The sequence below is a fragment of the Hippocampus zosterae genome, chromosome 3, assembly GCF_025434085.1.
Source record: "Hippocampus zosterae strain Florida chromosome 3, ASM2543408v3, whole genome shotgun sequence".
NCBI lineage: Eukaryota > Metazoa > Chordata > Actinopteri > Syngnathiformes > Syngnathidae > Hippocampus > Hippocampus zosterae.
The window spans coordinates 7,264,080-7,275,487 of NC_067453.1; the positions used below are offsets into that span (position 1 = coordinate 7,264,080).

The following is an 11,408-nucleotide window of genomic DNA, read 5'->3' on the forward strand; positions in this document are numbered from 1 at the left end:
GGTAATCGTGGCTCATTTTATTGTGTAAACGCAGAGGAATGTAAATAACGGCACACAAAATATTTTGAACAAAAATGTAAAACACGCAGTTTCAAATGATGTGTACAATTTTCAAATAAAAAAAGTTTTCAAAGTGGATTGTTTTTGTGCATTGGTATACATTACATCTACATAATTGTGTGATACAGTAGATTTAATATAATCTCTTAAAAATCCATCAAACATTCGTTGTCACCTCCTTTACGACATATATAAAGTGCCTGATCTTATGCACATGAAATTCAGACAAAACTGATGACCAGCAAAATTGAAATGGCTGAGGTGTATCGGGTACTGGATATTGCTGATAGAATGCAGATTCACAGAGTGGAGGTGATTCAGGCTTTTGTTCCTTCCGGCCTTTCCTTTCCCTCTCTACTCATGATGATGCCGTACTCCATTGCCTTGTCCAGGCAATTCTGAGCTACCTTTGAGGCTGGTTCGAGTGTGCCCTCTCCTCCCTTTGTCAAGACAGACAGAATCTCCAGGACTTCACTCTCAATAAGTATCTCTGCCAGACTCTTCTCGGCTCGCATCATATTACAAATGATGACCGCTCCGCGGTGGCGCAAGTCAGATATTTCACTGAGAAGCAGGGCCTGCAGGATCTCCAGCCAGTGTGTGCTCTGAAAACGAGGAGTCGTGTGAGTAGCAGTATTGAGTGTATAGTGACATGGTGAGGGTTATGGAGCTTTGCTTACTGTTGTGATGATACGAGCACAAAGCTCAGGCTGCTCAGCCGTCAGCATGGCCAGTGTTCCTGAAGCTGCTCTTCTCAGCCTTTCGTCCTCCTCGCCACAATAGAGGACAAGCAACTTCAGGCGATCATTGCCCGTGGCAAGGTACAGCTCCTGCACCTGAGCATACACATCAGGCACAAACACACCGTTATTTCAGTTCCACTTTTCAACACAAGACACTGAATCATGGAGTGTATGTCAAACCTCTGTGCTCAGGATGAGGTTACACATGCACTCTGTGGCAGCTGCTCGGACCAGGTCGTGCTCCTCAAACATGTAGCCTTCAATTTTTGGCAGAGCCTTCTCTTTTATTATCTTTTGTCTGTAAAACAAAGTATGTCATGAATAGCAGCAACATGAACACACCACATTAATCTATATTTGACTGAACCCGCCACATTAAAAATAGTTACGACTACCAAAAATAGTTGGGATATACAAAAAAAAATAAAGAGAAAACTGTCAATTATTCCAAAAAGGCTTCTAACTTTTTATTTATGCCCGTTCTTAACATGCATCCCTTTTTTATGTAACATTGGTGAGATTACTGTGGGAAAATATACATGTCCATATTATTTGACCCTTAGGTGAGCTCGAAAAAAAAAAAAAAAAACAGCAGGAAAACTGTCTGCTGGAGACTCCATTTAAAACATTCATGCCACTTTTTTATGCCAACCTGAGTCTCTCACTGATTCCAGCCAGGTTGGTCAGAGCCATAAGTGCCTCAAAGTTCTGTAGCAGGGTGCAATGAAGATTTAAGAGACTGACAAGGGGGCGCACAACCTCATAAATCTGAAATAACAACACAGAATGTGTCAAAGACCGAAAATATAGTTTTAAAAGAAGAAGTACATTAGTGTATTTTATTTTATTTACCCTTTCTCCAGGGAAGGCAATCTCTGGATTGGATGTGATCGTAATTTTGGAAAGTGCTTGTGCTGCTTTGACTTTTCCTACATCAGTGTTATCAGATGCCAGTGGGATGAGAGCCTATGGTGGAAGAGAAACATACATTAGCCCATACCAGAGGGTGTCACTCTGGTATAGCCCATACCAGAGGGTGTCACTCTGGTATGGGCTCAACTCAGCATATCTGTGTAATGTACCTTTCCACCACCCTGTGCCACTACTGTGCCTCTGTCTTCTTGTCGTTCCACTAAAGCCAAGAACACCCTGTGGTAAAAGATGTAAAAGATACTGATTAATTATACAGGAGGGTGGTATCAAGAGAGGGAAAAAAAACCTCTTCCTACCTGGCGATACATTCTCTACAAGCATCTGTGAGAGCCGGACTCTCGTGTTTGACCATACACACCAAAGCAGAAACCACTCCAGCCTCCAGCAACTTTATTAGCCTCTTCTCTACATAGGAAGCTGCATCCTGATAGACCATACAGTTTCACATTACAGTATCTTGTTTTACAGAATAAAACACTGTATTTTAATTCTGTTGCAGTGTTGATCCTAACAGATATTTAAGGAACAGAAGGGAAGAACAACTTTGAAAAGGTTACTGACACGTTACCTTGGGGTGCTCCTCCGGCACATGCTGCTTTGCATACTTGGCCAGTTCAACCATTTGAGGGTCAGGTTTTTCCACCTCATAGCTGTTGGTACAATTCACCAGAGTGGAGCCTACAGCAAAGAGCACTGTTTTGTCCTCAGACTGCCAGAAAAATAAAGGCAATAATATTCACGTTATTCCAAGATTGGTATGTGTAGTACATTGGTAGTAGTTGCACATACTATAAAAAATAAAAATAAAACACTAAATACATTCACATGGTAAAAATACTTTTCAAATCAAACCTTTGCAAGGTCAAACATGGCCCGAAGAGCATTACTGTCTTCGACCAAGTCTTCTTTCACATCAGCATCAAAGGTGAGATAGGCAAGACCTTCCACAGACCACCGACGGGACGTAGGGGGCAGAGACTCATTACAAAGCCACCTAACGAGGAAAGTATCCATCATACAATGGCTGAGCTGGGGTTTTTTTCCACCAACACTTTAGTCCTAAACAATATCCAGTTGGAAACATTAACAGTCATCCCTACTTCCTGCATTGTTTGGATAGCTTTAGTGTGGATCCCTCTGCAAACTGCTTCATGCTGAAATCAGTCCCTCCTGCTGATCCAAGCTTGCACAGCCCCTGAATAACAAGCAGAGACCATTGTTATTTGAGTTCTGCATCTGGAAATGTTCACATCCACAACAGCTTTCTTACCACAAGGGCTCTCACGCGTATCCTGTCATTCTCACTTTTCTTGTAGAGGTCCTTGAGAAGTGCTACACCATTGGCTGTGATGAAGGAAGCCCTCTTTGCTTTACCTGCTGCATGAATAAGAGCCTCCACTGCAACCTGCTGGTGAATTACATCTTCAGAGGCACACAGGGATATAACGGCATCCATCAATCCTGACATCTCCAGGGTTCGGTTGCCAACATCGCTCGGTCCTTGGAGGAGCACAGATACGGTCTGGATGGCTCGCAGCTTGGCTTCAAGGCCCGTTTGGGTAAAGTGTAGTCTAAACCAAATGTAAACAGCGATATCTGAAGGAAGTTCCAATTTAGATGTGCAGAGCAACTTTCTCTGCTCCTGTGTCACACAAAACCTGGCTTGCCAACTCACCGAATGTAGTCTTCACACAGTTTGTTGAAGTTCTCCCTCTCCTTGTCACTTTGAAGATCATCATAAAGCTTGTTTAGCAAGACTGAGCAGCTCATGTGGGTGTTCTCTGTAAGTGTTGGCCCTTCTGAAAGCTCAGGCACTGATGCAGCCACCTCTAAAATCTGTTTCAACCCTGTAAGGGGGAATTTCATGGATCTCAACAAAGACATATCGGTACAAAACAGGTAGTAAATCTCTGAAATTGCCTATTTTGAGGTCTTTAAAGGGACAGTGTGTAAAAAGTTGATTTTTCAATCTTCGTAATGTATTTCAAAAACCCACTATTAATTTCAACTACCGACAAAAAAAAATTGTGTCACATCGTCATACATTTTTTTTTGTCATTGTAGGTGAAGTAATCATGAATTATACTACAGAGGGAGTGCCTCCCCTAGCGGAGCCTCACATGTGGATACCCAGAGGAGATAAACGAATATAGTTCCTGAACATGATGACTGCAGCATGTTGAATTAATGCTATGCACTTACTCTGTCACTTGAGGGAATACTGTACTATAAGTCGTTTCGGATGACATTGTGCTTGCACCTCGGCTGAAGAAATTGGTGGTGGAAGCACAAGTCGTGCACGGGCTTCAAAATGAACGTGCCTAAGAGTTTAGGTCATTATATTCTGTTAGTTGACCACTAGATGGGAGTAAATTCTACATACTGTACCTTTGAAGAAATACAATTCTCTTAAGTACTAACATACCCTGGTCAATCACCCATAGTGTCAGGGAGTTGTCTGGGTTCTTTAAGGACTTCCGGGGCACTTGCTTGACAAGGAGGTTGATGGCGTTGTCTCTGCCAGGTCCTGACACATTTGATCCTGGCAACATCTCCAAGAGGTAACGCAACATTGAACGAAGCTCCTTGGATGGTTCTGTTTTAGAACGAATACAGCCAAAGCACACTGAACGTACAGTAACACTCCACAATCTGTCCAGGCAGGTCTGAACGATTTATCATTTTTTAAAAATCGGAATCGTGATCTCAGGATCATCAAAGCCGTGTGCGTTTTTTTTTTCAAGCACTCTTATTTCCCCCAAGCTCACAAATCAACAGGACAGGTCACAATAACCAGTTCGCGCTAAGCTGGTTAAAAAAAAGTGTTGCGTCCACATCACACTGGTGCCCATTCTCGCTGCTTTCCCAGCTGCTCGCGAACATTAGGTACTAAGATAGGGGTGTTCACACAGCAACACATTTGCATCGGTGCTGCACCGCCGTATTTTGTCACGATATATCTTACACCGGTGTAAATTTTGTGGAGCATTCACGCGTAAAAAGCTGCTTCCTAAAGAGAAGCGTGTTAACCCCAGTGCAGCCCCACTTGCGTTCACACGGCAGTTTCTGAGGCCGTGCAATATGTGACACATCGAAAAACCATGGTTTATACTTCTCCAGACAAATCGACGCCGTGATCTATCGGACACCGTAAAAGGATGAGAGAGAGAAAGGAAGGTTGACGGAAGGAATAACAGAGCACGAAAGCAACGCATTCAATACCCGTATGTAATCAACTCTTCTCACGCGTAATAGCGAGTCTACTCCTGTAGCGTTCACGTGTCCAATTTATATCGGTGCTGGCCCGCAAACTAGCATTTACTCCGGAGAACATTTTTAAACTACTCCCTGGAGCAGGGTTAAATTTGCTCCGGTGGAAGCTGTTTTCAGGGGCTAACTTTAACTTTAATACGGTGTAACTTTGTATGTGTGAACGCTCTACGGGGGCACCCTCGGTGCTGCACCGGAGTAAAAGTTGCTGTGTGAACGCCCCTTATTACCTACATGGTGCGAAAGAGCAGTGCTTAGGTGGACATTTTCCACAGAGGTCTGGCTAGAACTGCGTTCGGGTGTAGAGAAAACCAGCTAGGAACAGCAAATTAAATTTACAATTGATCAGACAACAGCTACATGATAAGTGGATAATTGTAAGCCGGAAATGAACCGCTTACAGTTGACATTAGCCACGACGAGAGCTCAAATTATATTAAATACTGATAACAACAGAAATGTTATTTGCACCACAGAGCACTGAAGTGAGATTTGAGATCTCCACATTAATCAGTCTCAAAATTACTCTTCTTTTTTTTTAAAATCAAGATTTCAGTATGTTTTAATCTGTTAAATTGATTTCATTTAATGGAAAACATACACTTACATGAAAATGCAAAATTTGAATAAATAGGACAATTTCTGACCCTTTTAAAATGACATTTTTACCTTTCACATTTGAATAACCTATTGAGAAGTACTTCCATTCAGATGTTTACACTTCTACACACCATGACTGTGAAAAGATTCAATTGATACCACAAATTAAATATCGCAGTCTCCGTTTCAAGCAGTTAAATGTCTGAACTTAATACAAAATATTGATGTACAAAGAAAATATGTAAATATTTCTACATACACTATTACACATAATTTCATATTTATACACATATGATCAATCGGTTGGTTTTGCTTTATTGAACCATCTTAAAAACCATGAAAAAGGATTGCCTCATTCACGCAGTGTCCTTGCATTATTTGAGTCATACATAGCTCTTACGGTTTCGATGCTATGATGACATTTTCGGTTTTGATTATAAATGTTACTGGCCATACTGAATACTGCACTGAAGCTGCATTTGAAAATCGTGAATTGAATCTAAATCGCGATATCAGTCAGAAATATATATCCGTCTTTTCCTAAAAAAAGGTTCAGCCCTATGTCCAGGGTCTGTTTGCCCCATTTGAAGTTTAGAACTACAACTGCGCTGTTCTAAGGTACAACTTTAATCATCATAAAAAGTTTAAAATACTATAGGGGTATTGTTTTTATTAATAACCATTTGGTGGATTCATGTCTGTGTTTCCCATGACATTTTAAGTCAAATTCCCAGAGCCTAGAGAAACAAGTATTTAATGTAACAAAACATGAAGATGACTGAGTCCAGACTTACCAGGAAGTATGGCTTCTTCCTTTCCCCGAATCTCCCTCTTCATGCCCTCTGTGAGAGCCTCAAACATCACCTGCAGCAGGTGGCAAGTGGCCAGGGAAACGGCCGAGCCTCCCGACGCCATTACTGCACACAGTTGCTCCATGCCCAGCTCGTTGACGATTGCCATCGTCTAGGAATAAAACCATACATGCCAGCATTAAGAACAGAAACGCAAAATCCTGTGCGATAGGCTAGATGGGTACTTTCTTTGAGTATTGCGGATGAATAGGTCAAGTCGATCAATTACAAATACATAGTCACAGACAACAATAATGCACTGCGGGTTTTCCTTGACTTCCTTATGCAGTTGAAAATATAAATGTACTATCAATATAACTTCCATCTCTGAGTCAAGGTTGTGGTTGTTAAATCTCAGCTCAAGCCGTCCATGATTGAATTTTAAATGTTCTTCCTGTGCTTGAATTGATTTTCTGTAGGTACCGGTACTCTGGCTTCCAGCCACATTCCCCAAGCAAGGTTGATGAATTCACTCATTTATCGACACACAGTTCCCCATATTTCCAGTTGTCTTAGAGCATTTTCACTGATATGTCAAGATCCACAGAATACTTATTTACAGATATGCAATTATGAAACGCTGACTCACTGCATGGTTTGAGTATTGCTTTTTTTGTCACGGCATTCGCCATTACTCCATAAACTGTGCCATCTTTACTCACGACTGCAACACACTTTCAACAAACTTTCAAGCCACGTACTCTATTTAGACCATACACGTTCATACTTTTGAGTGTCAGGTGCACAAACTTCCCTATGTTTTGGCATTTCTGTCCCTCTTCGTCAACATGACGAGATGAGATTCACCCCCTAATTTTTATCCTCACCTCAAAAGCTGCGCCGATTATAAATGCAAGGCGATTCAACTCTGCCATTTACAGGGATCTGTCCCGTCACTGCAGTGGTTTACAAACTTGCATTTCACAGACAAGCTCGGCAAGACCACCCTCTGGTGACCGGGTTTATCTCAGCTCTCACATTTAAGTCTACTATGGCAGCCTCCAGCTCTAATGAAGACAATCAGTATTAAAAAAAAATAAAATGCATGGGAAAGAGATTAATTTACTCTGGACTGATGCTCTGTACATAAGCCAACCAGAGTCCTCAGAGCAGAAAGGACAACATCCTCTTGCTTTGAATGAAGAAGTTGGTCAATCAGCCTCACGCCATCATTACGGAAGATCTGCTCAGCTCCTGCGTCTTCTCGAGATAACACCACTAGATTCTGGGCAGCCTGAAATCAGACAGATGACCACATTATGTGGACAGAACGCAAGCCTACTGGGAGAAACATTTTTTGTAGCTTCTTGCCTGGGAAGGCAAACCTACCTTTTGTCGGTCAGAATCTTTCACAGATGCATCTACAAGGAGCGAGAACATCTGTTGCACACGTGCATCTGTGGAGTTTAACTGGAGCGACTACAAAGATTAAAGGAAGAAAACAAGAGGCTGATGAGCACTGTCTTTTTTTGAAGATCATGCAAGTCTCACAAGGGAATAACATCACCTTCTGCTGGATCTGTGCCCCCAGCTGTCTGAGGAGATCTTGGAATGCTTTGTTTTTGGGCTCAAGCTGGGCACACCTCTGCGCATCCACAAAGGCCTGATCAAGACGTCCAAGTTTCTGGTAAGCCTGAGCCCTGCGAAACCTGGCTTTCACATCACTTGGATCAGTATCGAGAGCTGAAAAACAAACAAAATAATAACATTTTATTCCTTTGCCCCATCTTAGTGAAGAAGGGATGATGCGAAGCAAAGTGCTACGGAGTTCTGTTCACTTGCCTCGCTGTCCATTTTCACATTAATGATATTGTGTTGAAAAAGAGTAGAAACCTCTCCAAAATTAAGTCAGATTATTCATTAAATTTTTAGTCTTGTCTCATCTGGTCCACTAGCCAACACAAGAACATGCAAAATTCCAAATCACTAAAAACAGAGCGACTCGCCTGACCCTCTGCTGGTTCAAGGCTCTAGGACAGGGGAGCCCAAGTCTGTTTTACATGTTTGCCCTCCTCGAACACACTTGATTCAAAGGATCAGGATTGTTATCAGGCTTCTGCAAAGCTTGCTGTTGAGCTGATCATTTCAATCAGGTGTATTGGAGAAGTGAAACATGGAAAACAGGCTGGATAGGGGCTTTTAAGGCCCAGAATTCGGCACCACTGATCTCGGTGATCGTTTCGCCCTCCCTATTCCCACAGCGAATAGTGAAAAGAACATTAATGCACAAATCAGTTTCATAATGGAACCATGTTTTACCGACCTAACTTGTTATGGTTAAAATATCAATCTTTAAATGTAAACTTTAAAAAACAAAAAAGCAACTGGAAAATGAAATTATGTTCTATGTTGTATAACCACGTATACAAATGGATTAGCTGATAAAATGTAATCTATTTTCAAGAGCCTTGATTTAAATAATTAAAAAATAATAAGTAGCAGGTTCACTTTATGTTCACTCGTTTTTTTATTTGTTTGGGAATGTTTCGGTGAAGGATTGCACTCGTTTTGATTTTGCACAACTGTTTTGTGTTGTATTTGTCTGTAATTTCTGTGATGGACCCCGGGAAGCATATCCTTCACCGTGGTGAAAATTAATGGGGATCCCACTTTTTAAAAAATTACCTAATTAGGTGCCCAGTGAGTCTGTATCAAGGAGTGTACAATCAGTGTACTGTACATCATTAACGAAAATGGCTTGTAATTTACACTTTAATAATGCATTTCCATAAACGTCTAGTCAGATATACATCTCTCTAAAATAAACCATTAATAAGAAGGAATACATTACACTTGGAGGCATCCGTCTCGGCCTTGTTATATTCCTCCAGTTTCAAGTAGCACGCCGAACGGTTGCGATAAAGCACAGCGCTCTCTTGTCTGTTGTCACTCAGCTTCAGTGCTCTGGTGTAGCAACACAACGCACCCCGCAGGTCCCCAGCCTTGAAACGATTGTTCCCCTCTTCCCTCAGGGCTGCAGGACCCTAAAAGGAATTAAAGAACGAATGCTCCCAAATAATTCAACACGAGCGCTAACTACCTCAAGTGCAAATCGAACCCATGCGTCTGCGATTAAGTGTTTCATTGTTACCTTCTCATTTTCTGTCTCGCTCATCATTTAAGTTGTTCCTCACAGGTCCGCGTTGGGTATTTTGGAAATTAATTTAACGCTACTCATAAAAAGTACTGGCACACACGGCGAACTTCTACTACAGTATACCGACAAAGAGCTACACTTCCGGGTGTGTGGTGCAGAAATGATGACGTTGAGTTATCGGTCACGCCTCCTTTTTTTCCGGTACAGTCCGTATAAGGAAAGCTCGAGCGTACATTAGTGTCAAATATGTTGGTTAGCTCTACATTGGGCGCATCTCATTATTGTAATTCCACATTCCTACTAACTCGCTCCTCTATTTTCATGCTAGCACCTCCCACGAAACATTTCATCGAGGAGGTCGGACATTGGCAAAGGAACATGGCAGGGGCAGTTACAAATGTTTCGGGGTAATGAGACGTAAGTCCACGCTGTCGTCATTTGATGGAGATGGCTTCTAAATATGACGTCACGTCACTCAGGCGTGTCAAATATGCAACGTCTCCAGCAACCCCCTCATCCCTCATGCGCGCAGTGCATACTTGGAATGACTCGTAAATCTGTAAAAAATGTAGATATGTTGCTTATGCATTAAGTTAAATGCAAAAATGTGAAGAACCATGAAAATAGTTTATATCTGTTAAAATTTAAGACCCACAGTGCTGTGAAAAAGTATTTTCCTCAACCTGATTTTTGTGTTCTTTGCATATTTATCATATATAAAAGGTTTCAGTTCATCAAACAGATTTCATATCACATATAGACTACCCACGGAAATATGAAATGCAGTTTCTAAAAGAGAATTTATTTTATGAAGGCATAAAAAAATCCCAAACTACCTGTGAAAAAGTAATGGGGTCTGGAAAAGGAGTAGGGGCAACGCTAGTGACAATTTGGAGTGTTCATTTAACCTAGTATCCCGTTCATGTTTTTGGAATGCGGGAGGAAACTGGAGTACTGTACCAGAAGAAAACTCACACATCATGGGAAGAACATGTAAATTCCACACAGGAAGGCCAGGGGCACTTTTAAAATCTTGCTGAAATCATGCTGCTAAATGATCACATCCTGTTTGTGAGGGATTTTAAAGGTCAAATGTGAAGTAAATTTGGCCAGGTAGCTGGCCACCACGAATTCGGCGGCACTGCTTCCACTACGTGGGGATCACGCAGACTGGACACAGAAAATCTCCCCCTGAATGTCAACCAGGAATGTGGGCAAAATCATTTGTCAACCGTGCTCGAATGCACACGAAACTCCAACGTTGTATTGTACGTCCAATAATAATTGGTGCAATTTCATACAATTAGAGTTCATACATTTGGTGAACAGGCCTTGTTTTGCCAAAACCAATACATGTACAGTACATGCCATAATCAGGATTGATCTCTTGTTCACATTTCGTTTTTAGAAATTCAAATAAAAATTCAAATCCCTTTTGCCAAAACCAATACATGTACAGTACATGCCATAATCAGGATTGATCTCTTGTTCACATTTCGTTTTTAGAAATTCAAATAAAAATTCAAATCCCTTTACTTCAGTGGTCACCAACATGGTGCCCGCGGGCACCAGGTAGCCCGTGAAGACCACTTGAGTAGCCCGCCAGTGCCTGGACATTGTGATTTGCTAGTAGAAATTATGATTTAAAAATGCAAACATTGGCAGTACTGTGAGATATTTCGAAACACGATCAAAGTCTGACAATTTAAATCATCAAGTATTAAAAATAACACATCCTCATATTATTGAAGGTATTTTGGACAAATATGTTATTTCAGACGTGTATCAATTTGGTAGCCCTTCACACAATCGGTACACATGAAGTTGCTCTCACCATCAAAAATGTTGGTGACA

The 11,408-nt window shown here is 41.4% G+C and overlaps 1 protein-coding gene across 2 annotated transcripts; it reads right to left on the reverse strand.

Annotated features, from left to right (window-relative positions):
- Nucleotides 1-2: 2 nt before the first annotated feature.
- Nucleotides 3-9,956, reverse strand: unc45a (unc-45 myosin chaperone A). 2 transcript variants are annotated; one of them, XM_052062236.1, is made up of 19 exons: nt 9,549-9,956; nt 9,249-9,441; nt 7,965-8,140; nt 7,787-7,876; nt 7,524-7,691; nt 6,401-6,569; nt 4,162-4,332; nt 3,412-3,583; nt 3,007-3,307; nt 2,837-2,931; nt 2,589-2,730; nt 2,305-2,445; nt 2,033-2,160; nt 1,886-1,952; nt 1,656-1,769; nt 1,456-1,571; nt 984-1,101; nt 741-896; nt 3-665 (listed from the first exon to the last, which is right to left on the reverse strand). In XM_052062236.1, the coding sequence occupies exons 1-19, from the start codon at nt 9,573-9,575 to the stop codon at nt 378-380; spliced, it is 2,832 nt and encodes a 943-aa protein (XP_051918196.1). In that variant the 5' UTR covers nt 9,576-9,956; the 3' UTR covers nt 3-377. The 2 variants fall into 2 exon arrangements, with proteins under 2 accessions (XP_051918196.1, XP_051918197.1); XM_052062237.1 differs by lacking the exons at nt 9,249-9,441; nt 9,549-9,956 and having other exon boundaries at nt 7,949-8,096.
- Between the last annotated feature and the right edge of the window lie 1,452 nt (nt 9,957-11,408).